Source organism: Aythya marila, assembly GCF_965140915.1.
Source record: "Aythya marila genome assembly, chromosome: 6".
NCBI lineage: Eukaryota > Metazoa > Chordata > Aves > Anseriformes > Anatidae > Aythya > Aythya marila.
In genome coordinates, this window is record NC_139047.1 from 37792375 (window position 1) to 37811219 (window position 18845).

The 18845-nt window shown below is 53.8% G+C and overlaps 1 protein-coding gene across 1 annotated transcript in view; it reads right to left on the reverse strand.

The window, feature by feature from the left end:
• The window catches only part of CACNB4 (calcium voltage-gated channel auxiliary subunit beta 4), a 43896-nt gene extending 25666 nt beyond the window's left edge, over positions 1-18230 (reverse strand). The window contains exons 1-3 of the mRNA XM_082763286.1: positions 18098-18230; positions 1906-2025; positions 1433-1555 (exon numbers count right to left, since the gene is read on the reverse strand). Coding sequence (XP_082619412.1) covers positions 1433-1555; positions 1906-2025; positions 18098-18142 — 288 coding nt within the window. The 5' untranslated portion in view covers positions 18143-18230. The remainder of the gene's footprint in view (positions 1-1432; positions 1556-1905; positions 2026-18097) is intronic.
• Between the last annotated feature and the right edge of the window lie 615 nt (positions 18231-18845).

The following is an 18845-nucleotide window of genomic DNA, read 5'->3' on the forward strand; positions in this document are numbered from 1 at the left end:
CTGTGTGCAGCAGGTCACCACCTCCCATCTGCTATTCTCTGCCTTCAGCGTGTGGGAGGACTACAGCTCCCTCCTGTTGGTTGCCATGCCCAGGATTTCTTCTGCACTGTCAGTAATTGTTGCACTTCATCTTTTAAGCACATAACGTATAGCCTTGTAGGAGACAGATGAGACATGCAGGACATGCTCTCAATATAGCAACTCAGCAGTTCCTGCTGATGGTTCCTCTTGGCAGCACGGCGACCTTACTTCTACCTAGTTCAGTGTTCTCAAATCTGGAGCCATGGTTATTCTAGTCCAAGTGGTCTCTGCTGAAACGAGGGCAGCTGTTTGCTTCCAGCTCTGAGGGCTAGCAAAGGACATTTCCCTGATGGGAAGCAGGTTTAGGAGGTGGGCAGCTCAGGTGTGGTGCTGGATGGGACAGAGCACATCCCTGGGGAACAAGGAGGAGGGGGAAAACCAAGTCTACACACACAGAGAGGCAGATGCAGATTTCACAGTGCCCCGCTTCCTCAACAGGGGGTGAAGCACCACTCCACACAAATATGTATATTTAAAAAACAGCCCACAACTAAGCTAAACAAAAAATAACATAAAAAATCTTTAAAAAAAATATCAAACTTCCATCTGTTTCCAGCTCACTGAGAAAATGGAACATGCAAATCAACTGTCTCTCCTGTGTCCTTCTCAGGGAGAAAGAATTTAAAGCAAACCCCTCTGTTCCAGCACCGATCACTGTCTTTAGAGATGAAGAAGCAGGGGCTTTCCTCCTAAACAGGCTCAGTCTCGGGGAGATCAGTGCTTTGAAGCAATGATGGACTAATGCTCAAAGAAACAGACAAATTAGACAGACAAACACCCCCAAATAAACCCCCAGAACGCAGAGATAAAGAAATGGTTTTGCAAGCTGCAAGCCTGTGTGCAGATCTACAACACAACAGGGGTTATGCAAATTTCGAGGGCTCACTTCAGATTAATAATTGCAGAAAATATGCTCAACATGCAGTAAGATGTATTCTTCTCTGCTAAAGCCATATTCAGGGCCTATTTATTCCTATTTCTTTTTCCTTATTTTTGTACATTTTTGTCCTGCAGCCTCTTCCTTATTTTCCTTTCTTCTTGTATTATTCTAAGTCTCATCTCTCTTGCAAGCCTCTCTGGTGCTTTATGAAGACCAGGTGCAAACTGCTGCTACTCCCCTTCCTGATGGACAGACTCCCTTTCTATTACTTAATCCATCACAAACTGGATTTCATCGACAAGAGTCTGAATCTACCATGTTGAAGGGGATTTAAAATACAGCAAGGTTCTGGTTCCTTCCTGTGACATGAAAATGCAACTGGAAATCAGTGACATCGAGCTTCAAAAAGTGCAAGATAAGCACCCCAGGGTGCTGGGACTCTACAAAGGACGAACTACCGCTTGGTTTTACCTCTTTAATGTGTAGGAAGTCCTTGGCATCAAAAGAGATGGCAGTGCTTGGGACAGGAACATCTTCGTCCAGAGCACCGCAGTAACTCACATTAGTCTTAACAGCAAATGCTACTGGTTTGGACTACAAACAGAAACAGACATCACAAACAGCAGAAACTTTCTGAATCAAGCAGTCATCTGTTGTATCCAATTACCAGAAGTCTAGCACAGGATATTTGCCAAACACATCAAAATTCAGACCTAATCATTTCACACAAGCCACCAGAGTTTGGCTCACTAAAGCAGACCCCCTTTATACGAGAACATTTGCAGAATATTCCCCCCACACCTTGCTTGCAGGTAATGGCACTTGATTCACAGCCTACTTCCAAAGATACCATCGTCACTATAAACCAGCAGTGTGAATTTTAACACCAGGCAAAGGATAAGCGCCACCTAACTCAGCTATTAGAAAAGTTTACAAGAGTGCACCTTCGCCCTCTCGAGTTGTATGGCTGCTTGCTGTTCTCTTTCCTGGCGGATTGCTTCCCTGTCTTCTTCCAAAGACACATCAGAGTCTGAGGGTCTGCTTGTGTACGAATCCGCTGAGCCCTGAAAAGAAAAACACGTCGCTAAGAAAACAGATGTAAGAAATAGGAACACCTTCCCCAGTCAGGTACGTAAAATACCTTTAAAATACTGGTTTTGTAATTCTGCTGTGTGGGTTTTGCTTCTTGTTTCTGCAGAATTTAGCAGAGAAGTAACATGGCTTTACCTTAGCCAAAGGCAAACCCCCAAGAAAAGCCTCTCCCCACTTTCAAGGAATCCCTTCGCACTGGGTCACATCCAGCTCAGCTGCAGGCACGGTACAGAAGTCTTTGTAACACTGAAATCCTGTTGGTCAGCCTTAGACTGGAGACTGCCAGGGGCTAGGTCACATCAGATACAATTCAGGTGCCATAAAGCTTGCTTGGAGCCACCCCTCCCTGTAAATACGGTGCCCTTGTGCCAGCACCTTCTGCACTCACACGAAGCTCTGCTCTCTGCTCAGGAGCAAAAAATGGTAAAATCACGTTGCTAAAAGCTACTTGACACAAAAGCTAAGCAGTGGTATGAATAAAACCGGCACGTACGAGCAGCAGCAGCGGGTAACTGCTCACAGGGGGAATAAGGCATGGCCACGGCTACGCCTCCTCCCTGGACAGCCCTTGGGGTGCGTGGCAGCAGGGCAGGTTTGCAGAGCAAACTCTCCTCCTGCTACAAAGCAACGGGACTCCGGTGTCCCACGCAGCGAGTGACACCTGTCCTAAGCCCAGATCTCCCTCACAAGAGCCACAGTACAGCATCGTGCCTTTCAAATGTGTTTTTTCTTCTTAAATCACTTCATATCCTGCAGCGCAGGGACACGTGTTCTCCGTAACCTGCCACAGAAGTCAACATCCCTCCTCTCCTCTCCGTGCACACCACCACTTTCCCTCGTTATTGCAGAGAGAGTGCGAAGCGAGCCAGCCCCCACGGCCGGGCAGCAGGATGCCCCTGCTCAGCACCTGAAGGGGACCCCAGTATACCAGGGGAGGCTAAATCCATGCCAACAAATATTCCAGCCCTAAAATTACAGCTGCCCTCCGTGCAGGAGCTGGCATTCTTCAAGGCAATCAGAGCAAAAGGACCAGCAGAGCAGGAGGGCGCTGGGAGAGCAGCAGGACATGTGAGCAGCCCGTCGCTGCCTGAAACGCTGTGAGCAGGCACCGCGCTGCCTGGCTGCTGGCATCGCTTCTCTTACTGCAGGCAGCGAGGCTTCAGCAGCAGCAGGAAGAAGGAAAAGCAACGGCAGTGTCCAGATAATAAATGGGAAGGTGCCCCAGGAGCTCAGCACACGCTGGTGTGTCCGAGGCCTGAGGCTGAGCCACCAGCACTGTTGTTGTGCTGCTCCTCTGCCCCAGTCCCTGCCCCGTGCCGAAAGGTGGATGGAGCAGGGCTCCGGGAGGAGAGATATCAGCTCCAGGCACACAGGGAGGTGCAGGAGGTGCCTGTGAGGCACACACAGTGACCACACGTGCATGGGCACACACCGACGGATCTGCTCAGTCCTCTGGCTGGGCTCAGTGCAGGGCTGCCGAGGAAGTCAGCAGCAATAACACCGACGCGTGATGCACAGCTTCCCACCATGGTTTTTAGATGTTTCTGCCTGAGCACTGACCTACTTTCTCCTGTCAGAAGCCAGGAGCCTTCTCCCAAGGAGCTGACGCCGCGAGGCTTCCCCGGGCTGCTCCCCAACATGCTCCTGCGGGTCACAGCCAGCGCCGAGGGGCTGGTCGGCGAGGTGCAGCCCCGGGACCGTGCCTCCCAGGACAGGGAGCCACAGGACAAGGCACAGATTTGCAAATCGTGGAGAGATGGATGAAAAAGCAGCCCGAGGCGAGCACAGCAGCACGGGCCCAGGAACGTGAGTGCCACGTTTGGTTAGAGCAAGGCACCGAGCACGGCTCCTTCGCCCTTACAAGTGCCCCCCGACTCCGTGGGCACCCCCAAGCGCTGTGCTCTGCTGCCAAGGCAATGCAAGGTTTGTTTCACATCTCACAGCCATTTTATTTAGGCTTCTGTGAGTTCATTTTTTCTCCTGCGATTTATTACTGATCTTCTCCCTCATTCATTTCCCTCTCCCGTCAATTAGCACAATTCAGCTTTGACACAAACGCTGAGGTTTGAAGCAATCCCCAAAATGGGAGGGAAATCGCGTACTTTGGCCAAAGCAGAGGGAACAGCAGGTCTATTTATTCAGCAACTACAAAATCCTGGCAGCTGAGCAGTCCTCCTGCCCGCTGCCGGGTCTGCTGCAGGGCACGGGCCAAGCTGGCTGCGGGGCTGGGCAGGGCAAACCCCGGTGGTTTTGGGCCCCTGCTCCTGGACAACAGCAGCCAGCCAGGTCCTCTCCCTGATGGGAAGGGTGGAAGAAAACATCAACTTTTAGCTGGTAGGGTCTCAGGAGGTGAAAAAAAGACTTCAGTGAGGCTGCAAATAATTTTTTCCAGCTGCCAGAAATCTACAGACCCGAACTGCTCTCTCAGCAGCCGTGGCGTGCGATGCTCTGTCAGGCAGCTCGTGCAGTTAAGGCAGCAATCCATTAGAGGCTCCACTAAGCCAGGTGACAGGCAGGCTCTTTGGAGAAGATTTAGGGTGCTCCAGGAAGCATTTCTGAAACCGAACCCTGAGTAGACAGAAAGCTTCTGCCTTCCCCGTGAACACCAGGGCAGCGTTGGCCACCTGCAGGCTCCGGGCATGTCTCTGCCCAGGAGCTCTGGTGGCAGTCCCCGTGCTCCCCGACCGGGTGGTCAAAACTGCTCAGGAACAGAGAACGGGCACTACAGTCACTTGGGGACCGGAGACATTTTTTTTCTAAAGAAATGTATGGCTGTAAGGTTTTGGAAGCCAAGCATTGTTAGGTCTCGATTCTATTCGTGCAATAGGTGAAAGAAGCCAAAAATCTGCTCCCCCTGTACTTCCTATCCGCAGGGTGCACACGGCTGCGGCTCACAGGGCAGCTTCTCCTACCTGCCAGAGCTCCTCGGCGGGGAACGTTCACCCTTTTTCACTCTAACAGGCCGAGCAGAAGTTGGGTAACTGGGAAAACAAAATTCTCCAAGGCAAGACACGGCACCAACCCAAACTGCAGCTTTCTGACTGCCCTGGGGTACTGCCGCTGCCCGCAGTTGGTGCTCACCTGGTGCTGGCGCTCAGAGCAGGCAGCCCAATGTAATTACCGGCAGGTGATGTAATTAAGAGGCGAAAGCAGAGCCGTGGGGATCTGTTCCTTTGGCAGGAGGACGCTGCCACGCGGCAGTAAGCCTGGGGCCAGGCAATCTGTGGGCTGCACGACTCCCCCGGCACAGCCAAGGCCCCATCCTCAGCACCGGGCTATGGGATGGGAACAGGGAGGCACCGAGGGCTGCTGCACCCTGCGGAGGCTTCAGTGCCCTACAACAGGTCCCAGGGAGCCACCACAACCCCAGGGACTGCACCTGAGCCAGGAGAGGAAGGGGTGTGTTGCTCACACCTTTGTCTTTGCGGCTTTTGCTCCCTGGGCACAAAAGCTCCTGTGCGACTTGGCCCCCTGCAAGCTGTCACGGCAAGGAACCCGAGGGGCTGTTCCCAGCAGCAAGGCTCTGTGGAGCTGTATGGATGGATTTCAGCAGGACTTTGTCACAGCTCCGTGCCCAGCAGAGGATGTGGATGTGCCACGGGAGGTCCAGAGGACGAGGTTCAGCTCCCAACCAGACCATTTGCTCGCTGAACAGCCACCGACACGAGCCAGCTGCATGGCCACTGCGCCTTGGGCTGGGATTTCAGAATGAAAGGCTCAGTAATTAGTTCCTCTGATATGTTTGGTAAATTTATTTAAGACAACTCATTAGGTGTCTCAGCAATTTGGAAATTACTAGGTAGTTAGAACATGTTGCTTCTTTGTGAATGCTAATTATTAGAAAATAGGGCAACTGTTCTGCTAGTTCTTTTCATGATCTCTTTTCCTGAATTTGAGATCTTGCAGTCACATCTCCTTTCTCGAGCAGCCCTCAGCTCGGCACAGATTGTGTTTTTACATCTAAAAACACTCGTAAAAAAAATAAAAAAGAAGCACCAGTAATAAATACACTTACTGCCAAAGCGCTGGGCTCTTCAAATGAGCATTCACGGCACAGCCGGCTGCCTCACGTGCACGACGGCACACGTTCACCTGCTGCTGTGTGCACAAGTTCAGAGCTTCATGACCCACGGGGACCACGGGGAAGCCCAGGCTGAGGCTGTCCTGGGGTGCTGGCAGAGCCCCGTGCTGCAGGCCATCAGGTCCGTGTCCCTGCCTGGCACGGAGCCCCAGGAGAGGGGCTGTGCGTGCCCTGCGGCACCACCAGCATCACCTTCCTGTGATGGGAGGACTCAAACGTCTGCCTACAGCACCCACAGAAGTGCAGGATGGCAGATGTGAATATCCCCGTATTCTTTTTCCATCCCTCCAAAGTAACCTTTTTTTTTTTATCATTATTATTTTTGACCCAAAAGACCATAAATCCAAGCGAACTGAATGAGGAGGATTGATACCAGAGAGATGGCAGACGGCTCGGATCGCTCTTCTCTAAAATTGTGCCTGCACCACCACGTTCGAGCAGGACAGCAACTTTACAAACGCCTTTTTTGTTGCTGTGTGAGCCACGAAAGAGCTCGTGGCTGTCTGGGAGGGCTCTGGTCTGCATTTGTTCCCACTGCCTGTGGTTAGAGAGACGACTGAATGGAGAGCTGCACACCTCTGCTCGGGATTTTGCTTTAATCTCTGCAGCTGGGCCCTCTTCTCCAGGAGAGCTATTCAGGAGGCCCACAGCAGGAAAAAAAAAAAAAAAGGTGTTTTTCCAGTGATGAAAGGCACCAAGCGAAAGCTGCAACGTTTAAAAACGGGGCTTTATTTGTTCTTAATTACTGTGGCTCTTGAAAGCAGCGAGTGATGTTTGCAAGGCTCTGGGGGAGCTGCTCCCAGGGGGTTTTCTGACACCTGGTCATAACGGGGCAGCCAGAGGAAGCGCATGGTTATCCTGACCAAACTCTGCTGGCAGGGGGCCCTGCGCTTGTCCCCAGCACACGCCACGAAGGCACAAATGGTTCTCAGCCTCGGGAACGGAGGAGACAAATATTGCCCCCAAGCACTGCCAGGCTTTTCAAGAACCCCCCTGCCTCTGCAGTTCCCCGCAGCAGGAATGTTCAACGCCATAAAAAATGAGAAATATGACAAGTGGGAGACACGAAGGGGAATTTTCCCCGAGACCCCACTGTCGGGGGGATGCCACCTGCCTTCAGCGCCTGCTTTTCCCATTCAACCCAGGCACACAACCCTCTGTAAGGAGCTCTAGGATTACAGCGTCCCAATTTCCTTCTAGCGCGGTGCCACCACTTCCCACACCATCGGGCTTGGAACAACCAAAATAGCCCCGAATATTCCTCTCTGCTTCCCAAGCAGGAGCGGTTTGAACAGCCTGAGCTGCCCGAGGACGTCACCAGGCTGATTTAGAAGAGCACGCGCTCACCGACGCCGGCTCTGCCGCTTGCCCACGGGCTCGTGGGGCACGAAGCAGGACCCCAAATGTCCCCGCAGCTTCCCAGCAGCTGCCTCTTCGCCTCCACAAGCCTCCAAACTCAGATGCCTAGGAACAGTTTTAAGCACTAATAAATTAAGCTTGTGACCAGAGCACGTTACTTTTTTATTTCCTTTCTGTTTTCCGCTCTTTCTTTTCCCAGGACCCTGCTTGAGCTGCTAGGATCCCGTTTGTCCTGCAGCAAGGAGCGCGCTGAGATCACCCGGCTGCAGGATTCACAGCGAGGGCACGCTGCTAGAAACACCTTCCTCCAAAGTCCTCCAAAGCCCTCCAAAGGTTTTCCAAGCACTGCGCACTCCATAAATAGCAACTCCTTTCCCCAAAAGCTTGCGGTCTGCAAACTGAACGTGCAGAGAGCAAAACAGAAGTGAAGGGGCACCCTGCGCTCACCTACCCGCGCAGTGTTGGAGCGGCACCTTATGGGACCTAACTGCTGTCATCGACCCGGGGAAGAAACACCGGTTTAACACTTCTTATTGCCAGCACCAAGGGCAAAGCTTCTCTACGAGTCACTGTCACATCCACAGCCTCCAGGATCTGGCAAAAGCAATGCAGGAGGCAGGCCCTGAGGTCCTGCTCTGTGCCAAAAGCCCCTGCTCTGTCAATTCTCACCGTGACACGACTGTACAGGAGCAGCAGACAGCACGACGTTAAGCACCTGGGTGTTGTTCTGTGCTGAAAGAGGGGGAAATGCCTTGTCCGGAGGGAAAGCTGTCAAAAACTTGACAAGATTTAAACCCCTTATTTTGGCCGAAAGCTTTCGCTGTTATTTTGGGATATTCTGCAAAAGGTACGTCTGTTCAAAAAATGTCTCTGCTGGCAAAGGGTCTGCTGACACCCTATAAATCTGTGCTCAGATGTGCCCAAAAAGGCAGGGAATGAGTATGGTGCTAGAGCGAAGTCAAAGCCTGGTCAAGGGTCTACAAAGGTTCACTCGTGGGGAACTCCCAGGACCCTGCTGGCTGTTAGGGGTCTTCTGTGTCAGCCGGGTGATCCTATTTACCTCCGAGGGCAGGGGACACCTGGGGATGAACACACAGACACAGCTTCTAATAACACTGATGCAAATATTAACAGTTACTCCATCTGGAGCCTTAAATGAAGCATTTTGCTGGTTACGTCTGCACCCAGCCCTTGGCAGCACCCCACTGAGCTCTTCCTACACTGCTGGGGCTCCGCAGGGGGCAGGGTGACAGTGGCCAGCCCTCCCCTCCGGCCTTGCTTCTGGTACTCTGGTACACTGGTAATGGAATCTTGAGGGGAAAAAAAATACACCAAGTTTTTAAACACTTTCTTTGTGCTGCTCACTGAATGCAGTTGACCAAAAGCCATCACTGGAGCCTGTGTGAGACCTGCCAGGGCCAGCGCTGCTCCCAGCACAGGCACTTGGCCCGGTGGCACACGGTGCTGGGGATGTCACCGAGCATCACATCTCCGTGCCCCGCCGCTCCCTGCAGGTCCAGGTGCTGCCGGCACCAAGGGAGGCTCCTGCAGCAGGGTTTGTGCCCAGCTCTGCAGCAGCGCGCAGCAACAAGCGCAGAATGCCCAGCTCCCCTGGGAGGCACGCTTCCCCTACCCCCTGCCCAGCAATGGGGCTGGGACTGGGGGAAAACCCTGCTGAGCCATGGGGAAGAGCAGCTTTGGCCGGAGCAGAGGGAAGGAGCAGGCTCTGCCTCGTCCTGGCAGCCTCAGCGCCGCGCGGGCTCGGTGTCAGCAGCACCACGGCAAGCCGGAGCTATGGCAGAGCCTGACTTGCTCTAGGAGAGAGGAGGAAAATAAAAAGGAAGAAAAAAATAAAAGAGCGCCCCGTGGGATCCCCCGAGACTGCAGCACGGCTCCAGCAGGCAGGCGGCCGCTCGGGAAACCGCCGCTGAATTTCCTCCTGAAGAGGAGTGGGGGGGGAAGGCCGGCAGCCACCTTCCAGCTGCTGGCAACCGGCAGCTCCCGGAGCGACGCAGCCACTGCAGGTGGGCTGGGAGGATGCAGCCGAGGGCAGGAATTATTTAACAGCAGAAGAAAGCAGCAGGAATCGGGACGTTGGGGCTGCGCTTGTCGTTACTGCGAGGACACAGCCTGAGCTTCCTCTTTCTGTAGGAGAGGGGAGCAGCCAAGGGAAGGGGAGCCGAGCTCTGGTAATAGCTCTGTACAACAGGGAGCTCTGATGCCAAACAGATCTCACCAACCGTTCACAGATTAAATTTCTGTTAATGAAGGAAGACACAAAATACCTGGGCCGATTTACCTCCCTCGGGGTGTGTGCTCCCACCCAGCAGCTAGCACTTGCCTGCAGAGGAAGCGAGTAACAAAGCTCCGACCAGAAGAGCCTCCCCCTGCAGACAACAGAACAAACGGGGTTTGTGTGTGTGGATTTCGGTACCGAGGCCAAACACGTCTTCCCGTGAAGCACAGAGCTTCACACACGACATCCACGGGACCAGATGCAACCCCGAAGCTGTGGGCAGAACGTTTCTGCCGTGCTGATGCAGTTTCATCTGGAGAGCGTCACACAGCGCCAGGCTCTCCTCCCCCTTCGCAGAAAACAATAGTGCAAAATGAGAGGCTCGGAAAGAACACGGATAATAGCCAAAAGCCTCGAGAAAATGTCTGGGCACAGACAGACCGAAGTGCCAGGGAAAGAGCTTTCCCTGCATCGTCCCAAACCCTTTCCACTCTGCCTGCCCGAAACAGCAATGCACCGAGCCGGATCAACACCTGTATCCAAACACAAGGAGGTTTTACAACCAGAAGGTGCAAACTGGACTCAAAGCCAGGAAGCAAGCGACGTAAGACATTCAGAAGGGAGCAGCAGAGCTAAACTTTGTTAAATGTTCTTAAACGTGGTCAGAGACGAAAACCTCCAGCACAGCAGTAACTGTTGGCAGCACCAGCACCAGCAGTGACATCCAGTGCCAACTTTCGGAGCCGAAGTCAACTTCTCAATTCAGTTCAGCACAACTCCTGTGAACGCGCCGCCATCCACAGTTTGTGTCTATCAGGAGCTATTCCAGTCTGCAGCCCTCCCTCTCTTCCCCTCCCACTTGCTGCATGTTTGGCTGCAGCAGGCCCAGCAGAATAGAGGCGAGGATTGCTTAGTGCCTGCTGAACTGGATCCGCTGTGGAGGGCAACACCAGGCACTGAAACACTTCCTGCAGCTCTGCTGCTGAGGGCAGCAAGGAGCAAGTAACAGAGCTGAGATTAGCACAGAACAATGCAGGGAAGTAAAGTGAAATTGATTTTTATGATTATTTTTTGCATCAGTCTGCGTACTGCTCATTTTCTAGTAAGACACTGATAAAAAGCACCAAGTTCCAGTATTTCTGGTTTATGGTGCAGAAACCACAGGGCTGAAGTCTTGGGAACATTTTAACCAGGATAAGCACTACACAGCAATACAGCTCCTTCTCGTATCTTGGCAGAAGTGTTGAAAACAAGTATGCTTAGCAAAAACTCTGCTTTTTCCTCCTTTTTATTTTTTTTTTTGAGGTGCAAGGCAACCTTGGGTCCCTGCTGCCCGGTGCTCTTGTTGGACAGACATCTCCCCTAGCAGGGAAAACTGTGCTGCCTCCAGATGTGGCTGGTGCTGAGGCATAAACCAGCGATGGGGGCAGCTCTCCCAGGGCTGGAGCCTTCCTCCTGCTGCTGCCAGCACCAGGCACCACAGCTGAAACTTCACCGCCGGAGGACAACGCTGGGCTTGTTCTGCCAGGAGCAGACGAGGGCACCATGGATTGTTCTGGAGGATGAAATCTTACCATGGGATCTCATGACACAGGTAGCTTCATGGCTCGTTCATGGCCACAATTGATCCAGCTATTCAAAAAAATTATCTTCCAGCCTCATAACACCAGACTCAAGAGCACCTACAGCAACACGTATTAAAAGAAAATTGGACATTTATGGTAACTAACCCCTAATTGTGACACCACTGTACCAAGGGCAAACAGCCCGCGGGAGGACGCTGAAGGCTCAAGCCGAGCAGCGCCAGAGCCTATTTGTGGGGAAAAGGCCTGGCATGGAAAAAACAGGAAGGGACTCGCAGGGAAAACATATTTGGTTTCAGCAGAATTGTCCCAAAATAGAACGGCTCGGGGAGTTTGATTTGAAGTGTTAGCAGCTTGTTCAAACACGCGCTCCACCACTTCGGCGCTGAGCAGGATGAGACGGGATATTTTTTCCCCATGATTTCTTCCATGTTGCTGCAATAAATCACGTCGCTGCCAGCCTGGTGGAAAAGCACAACCAAACAGCTCCAGATCTGTAACTTGTACAGCCTTTGTACTACTCCATGTTTTAGGAGAAAAAACAGAATCATCCTCTTTGTCCTCCTCCTCCCTGGTTTCTTTGCTGTGCTGTTGGGAAAGCAGAAATCCTCCCAGCCCCGACGACCAAAGCAGAACCTGCGGGGTGCTGCTGCTCCTCCTGAAATAGTCCTAAAAAGCAATTAACCCCCTCTCTGACAGGGCCAGCTTTGGAGACAGAAGGTGCAGAATGAAGCCCTGTGCATGCACAAGGGCAGGCTCCCTGGCTTCCTCCAGCTCTCCGTGCCGGGCAGAAAAGCCTGGCTGGTGCTGGACACACGCGTGGTTCCCCAAAGAGAGGCTCAAGCTTTGGACTCAGCGCTGTGGGGCAGGCAGAAGCAGGGGGGCACATGGTGGTGATCAGGAGAGGTGATCACCGCTGTGTGATCCCAAACCCATCCCCTGCTCATGCTGAGTGCGTTAGGAACTGCAACAGTTTAAGAAAGGTGACCCCAAGGGGAGGGGAAGGCAGTGAAGGAGCAGGAGCCGGGAGGAGGAGGCCAGCAGTTACTCTCCAGGTGCTGCCCACGCTGTGTGTGGCCACTTGCCTGTCTAACCCACCTGGCTGCCCAAATCTCCTCTCCTTTTCCAAGAACTGCTCTCCCGTGTCCTTTTTCCAGGTTTACGAAGCACCCAACACAAGTTCCCTCGAAGCCAAGCACCAGCACAGCTCCGTACACAGAGGGAGCTTCACCAGGAGTGAGTGGCGGGCAGCAAAACTCATCTGACACGCAGAGGTCTGTGTCATAACATCTGAAGAGAAGCAAGATGCCCTCCAGTGATCAACCTCTTCGTCTTCCAGCAGCCTGCCTCGCCACGGGTGCACCTGAACGTGAGGACGTGCTGAAGGCCCAGCAGGAAGGAGGGGACGCTGCAGAGCGAGGCACTCCAGAGCTGGAAGCGGGGCACGGCTGGCACAAAAAGCGGCGACGAAGCACTGTGGAAAAATACCAACTGGGATCTGACGGAAGTTTGTGAGCAAATCTCCCCAGCGCTTGCAAACTCAGCATTCAGGCAGCTAAGTGGCACTTTGAAATTAATTACTGGGTTCAGAATGACCACGAGTGGCTGGCAGGCTTGTCCTGCTGGGAGAGCCATCTGCAGACACGCGAGTCGCTGGTTCTGAAACCAGGCCCTGCTGCCTCTGGAGATGCATCCTCAGCGGAGCGGACATCTAACGGCTCCACACCATGGTTCAGGGAGATAGCAAGCAGGCCGTGACACCGCCAAATCCCAGGCTAAGCCTGTCCCCTCGCTGCGTGTTCTCTCTGTGATGTGCTCCTTCAGCACCAAGGGCTCCACTCCTCCCCCGGGTGCCCTTGAGCTCCGAGAGCGCTGTTTGTGCTTCCCAGCAGTGGCATTTTCTTAACACCGGGATGTTTCTGGGGCAATCCACAGCCCAGGAGCAGCCCTCGTCACTTCAGTCAGACCCCGAGATCACTCAGGAGCTGCCCAGAGGAGCCCCAGCACTGGGGTAAGGCCGTGGAAGGACGCACCTTGCTGCTCAACACGCTGTCCCCATCAGGTGGGCTCTTGCACGCCGCTGAAGTTGAACACACAACACCAGCTATTCCTCCTTACGTCCTTCCAGCTAGACGCCTTGAAGGTTTTCTGTTTGGTTTGGTTTAGATTTTAACGTATTTTTGCTGAAAACAACACTTCTATGGAAACAGCAGGCGGTGATTTCTAAAAAATCTTCCTCTTCCCGCAGGTTTTCTTCGCCTGCCAGGCTATCAGATCACAACACTGCACTTAGCGCACACAAGATCTGAGTCAGGCAGAAAATCACTTTAAAAGTGAGCGCAAACATCAGCCGCTGTGACAATAGCTGGTGCTGTAGTGGCGCTAGGAAATTGTAGCAGGAAAAAATAAGCAAAACCACCCAAGCAAAGCCCCAGAGAGAAAACAAGCTGGCTTTCCAGTGGCTGCCAGGCAGCCCTTCACACACAAGGGAAGCGCTGGGAGGACGATGATTCATTAGAGGCGAGCTGTGAGGAGCTAATGGAAGCACATCTGGAACTGCCAAAAAAATGCAAATGCTCTGACTGTGTAAAAGCCAAATCTGCAGGAGAATTCTGCAGACTTCATGGACAGAGGATAATAATCTCGTGGTAACAAAGCTACCTGACAATTCCCACCTGAGACAGACTTTGGTGTGTACGTGAAGCTAAAAGCCCTACACAACCAACCAGCGAGTGGGGAACTGGCAGCGCTCTGGCACACAACCCCGCAGTGACTAGGTCCTAACATTACTCAGCTTTTTTGGGTTAACCATTAGAAAAACTTAACTATTCAGACGGAGAAACAGAACAGCTATGCTCGAAGAGGAATGAGTGCCATCAGATGACATCTGGCACTGCAAACGCTGCTCTCACAGCTCACGAGGGCCTTCCAAGACTGCCTGCCCGCTGCTCCACGCAAAGCAGGGTGGCTGCAGCAGCCTTCACCTCTCTTCTCTTGCCTTCGGTGACAAGGAAAGAAAAAGGGAAGCTCAGTGTCTCCCAAACAGCCCGCACGGCTGCACGCAGCACAATGCCTGTGTGGTCTTACCCTGAAATTAATTGTACCTACAGACCACGCAAGGCTTTGCAGGTGGGAAAGCTGCTCTGTGCGCTGCCCCACTGCCACAGAACCCTGCTGGCGAAGCAAAATGCACTGCCCCAGGAGCAGCCTTCATCCCTGCCCGCTAAATCTGTCAGGGCACTTCAAATGACAGCCAGATCCAGGCAACTAACTTCCAGTCCTCAGCTGGTACCAGAAGGGACCCGTGGAAACCTCGTACCCCATCAAAAATCCCACAGCTCATCTGGCAGCCCGATGAAGCCTTCTGCTTGGTCTCAGCTGCGTGTTGTGCCAGCATTTCTGTAAAACAGATCTGGTGTCACAACACTCACCGCATTAAGGGGCTCTGGGATGGAAAGAGACACACTTTGCAGGCATGGAGAGCAGATTTCACAGGAGGGCACAAGCGAGTGCTTTTGACCACGGCCCGGGGCACACACGCTCTGTGGCCATGGCCCTGCTGCACCTCTCTGTTGGAGTGCCAGAGAGCAGAAGTGCTGCACATACCGGTGTCTGCCCCTTTGGAAGAGTTTTGTGCTATAACCACCAAAGTTATGGGGTGAAAAACGTTCCCACATACACATTTTCTTTCTTACGCTCAACCTACTAGCACAGAAAAGACACACGGGGCAAGAAAAGGCTTCCTGCCCTCCCTCAGAGACCAGAGGCACCCGCAGGAACCCAACCAGTGCTGGAATACAAACTTCCCTAGCCAGGCTCGGGTTTCTATAACCACGTTTGTCTACACAAGCAGCACTCAGAAACATGATGCATGACAGGGAGGGACGAACACCGCAGGTGAAACGCACACACAGCACGGCACGCCTCTGAAGATCAGCACCAGGGTCAGCCTCACAGGCTCCCTGTAACCACCAGAGGACTTTGGTTGCCTAAAATGCTGTTGTGGGTCAGGGCATGGATCCCACTGACAAGCGTTTATCTAACTCCCTGTGATAAGGAGTGGGAACTGGCAGGTACCTCTGAGTGGAGGGAGCACATCTCCCCGCTCACACAGCAGCAAGCAAGGCGTCCTGCTCCTCTGGTGCATGGAGAGCCCCCTCCAGCACCGGCAGCAGGAGGCAGGCTGCAGGTGCAGGGATAAAGAGATGGAGGGAAGCCACAACAGGGCTGGATGCAGGCCAAAAGGCTACAAGGAGTCAAGAAAATACTACGCAAGGTGCATGGGAGGCTGAGAAGCAGGAGACTAAGCTGGAGAAAAAGCAAATATGTAAAGGCAGGGAACAAAAGGAGCAGCAGAAGACAAAGCCTGATGCTCTTCGCCACCCCAAGTGACAGCACGTGGAGGATGAAGGTGGCCTGGATGGAAGTGCTGACGTGGCCGAGCTGGGCCACCACGCGGCGCCCTGCCTCCACGTGCCAGCTTCTGCCCCGCAGCCGCTCCCTGCTCCCACCTTGTCCCTCTTAAGCTGGGCTGTGTCCTGCACACTTCTTCTGCCCAGCAATTCCTCCTGCTGGCCAGGCTGCAGCACCCGAGCTCTGTCCTTCCCCACCAGCAGAGCGAGGCTGCACCTGTGGGCATGGGGCACCCAAGGGCAGCAGCTCCCTGCAGCCCCGACAGCCACCTCGGGCACATGAACCCCCAAAATCCCCCAGATTAGACAGAACAGGGCAACAAGCAAGGCAAAAACCCACTCAGAAGATGTTTCACGCTATAAAAGCCCAAACTTTGTGTTCATTACAAGGGTATTTGTGTCCGTGAGAGTTGTTTACGTCCCTCTGCACCTCCATCCCTCAGCGTGGCAGCTACTTTCTGCCTACAACCACTGGTGGTTTTTTTTCGGCTGCAGCAGTGTAATTTTCCTCCCCCAAAAAGCCTCGCACTAGCTAGCTAGTGCATCATTTACTCGGCATTAATCATCACAGCTGGTAAGACATTGTAGTACCCGTGCACATGCCCAACCCATTCCTTCTTTATACACGTAAACATGTATTTTTGCACACATTTTTTATATGCACACAAACACGCTGTAATAGCAACTTGGGTTAAAGAAAATCATCTATGCATCAATTCACTCTCAGAAAAATGACATCTTTCTTCCTGCCTTTAATAGGAAAACTTCACATGCACATTTCCAGAGTGCTCTCTCAGCAGTTACCCCGTGTATCCTCTCCCAGAAGAGCCTAGGGATACATTCAGTGCAAAACCCCAGCCTCTCCTATCTTTAAACACTGTGTAGCTCTCCAAAGCGAGCACGTTTACCCCATTTAAGTGCCACACACTCATTGTTCACCTTTTCTTCCAAGGTAAATGAAGAACTGCTATGTAGGACTTCTTGTGGGTGCAGCTTTACTGTTGAAGAAGCTCGTGATGGCTCAGCGAGGTCACTGCCTGTCCCCCCACGAGGTTAGCTCGAAGCAGAGCTGGAGCCAGCCAGCAGCACACATCTAATTCAGGGAAAACCTGCAGCGGTTAACCCTTGATCACCAGGTGCTCTTCCAGATGCTCCTTTCCCTGATTTATATTGGGAAAGAACAGGTTTGCTGCGATAAGCCCAACGCAGCAGCCCACCTCTCTGTGCTATGAGAGGAACCTCAGGAAGGGAAGGTGAGCAATTTGTGGGTTTGGACCATCTACAGCAGCACCCAACAGCTACAGCACAGCTGCAGCTCCTACCCCAGCTCCACGCTCGTTCCTGGTCCTTCCAGGTCTGTGGTCAAAACTGATCTTCTGATCCCAGCAGGCTGCCACAGCTGGACATGCCCTGGGACTTCCTTCAGAGAAAATGCCACATGCCAAATAACACAGCTGGGCTGAAAAAGGCAGCGTCAGTGTGCCAGCTTGTATTTCGTGCTAGGAACACCAGCTTGCTCTCTGCTAGTTTCTTACATCAGGCCCCCCTATAGGAAGCTGCTGTAGGTGTTTTGTAAGGGCAGCTGCCTGCTCGAGGAAGATGTGAGCTGCACTAGAGTGACTCATCTCGGTACGGTTTATTTTGTGCTAGAAGTATTTCAAGTGGCACAAGTACCCGATCACACCTCCCCGTGCCTCAGGGAGCACAAAAGCAGCGTGCACGCTCGTCCTGCCCCGGGTTCCTTGGCACAGCACACCTGGGCCGTGCCTCCCAACCCCCAGCACCCAGAGCAGCACCGAGCCCTCCTCAAACCCTCGCAGATATTTTCTCCTAACCTCAGGGTTAGGTCCTCAACCCTCGGTTTGCTTTTTGCTGTATTAATCCCATTATGTCTGCCCTCCCTCTGGCTGGAAAGGAACCCCCTGGTGCCCCATCGGGCTACCTGCTTGCCAGAATATGGTCTCAGCGGGCGAGCTGGGCTGGCTCAGAGCCCCAAGCAACACCGAGGTACGCATGGCATTTAAGGCAAGCGGAGGGCAGCACGAAGCAAGCAAGCACACGGGGAATTTTACCTGCTGTGCGCCTCAGCCTCGGGGTTTAGGCTCTGCGGGAGCCCTGCGCTGTTTTGAGGCTCCGCGCTGCCTTTTTACTCCTTAAACGGGCGGCGAGGCGCTCGGCCAGCCCCTGACCCCTCAGATTGAGCATCGCGGAGCACTGACAGGGCTACGAGCGGCCCAGCCACCCCATCGGACCCCCAAAAACCCGGGCCCAGAGCCAGCCGCTACCACACACACCGCGCCTCAGGGCCCTCAGGGCCCGGCCGTTACGCAACGCCTCAGCCCCCGACCCCCAAGCCACCGCCGCGGCACCCACCGCCTCCGAGTCCTCGAAGCCGTGCAGGTACAAGTTGTCGTACATGGGGCCCCGAGGGCGCCGGGGGCGCGGAGCGCTGCGGCCGGGAGCGGGCGGTGCGGGGCCGGGCTGCCCTCAGGGCGCTGCGGACGCCGCCTCCCGCCGCCCACCGCCGGCACCCCCCCCCTCCTCCGCCGGCCTCCCGCTCCCCGCGCCGCCGCGCCGCTATTGGCTGAGCCGCGCCGCCGCCGCGCCGCTATTGGCTACGACGCGCGGCTGCCGCGCTGCTATTGGCTACGACGCGCCGCCGCCGCGGAGCAACGGCCGCCGCTCGGCGCCTCAGCGATGCCCGCCCAAGCCCAGCGGGCCCCACAGGGCAGCAGCGGCGGCCGCTGTGGTGAGGGAGGCTGAGGGAGGGCGGCTGCTCGCTGAGGGGTTCATCTCCACGTCCTGGTTTAACATTGCCCCTCCGCCCTGGGAATTTTCTCCCGAGGTGATGCAGCACACAAACAAGCCCCAACCGCAATGATTAATAATAATAATAATAAATAAGCCCTTCACTCGCGCACCCCCTGACCTGCCGCCTCAGCACGCCTCCCTCCGTCCCCAGGCTGGCAGACAGCACCGAGGGACAGCCCTGTGTGAGGCAAAACAAGACAACAAATCCAGGGAAATGATTTACAACTCACTTCCTGCTGCTAATTAAGCTAATTAGCTCAGATTTCATCTTCAGCGCAATCTGATCAAACATCTCCACGTTGATAAACAC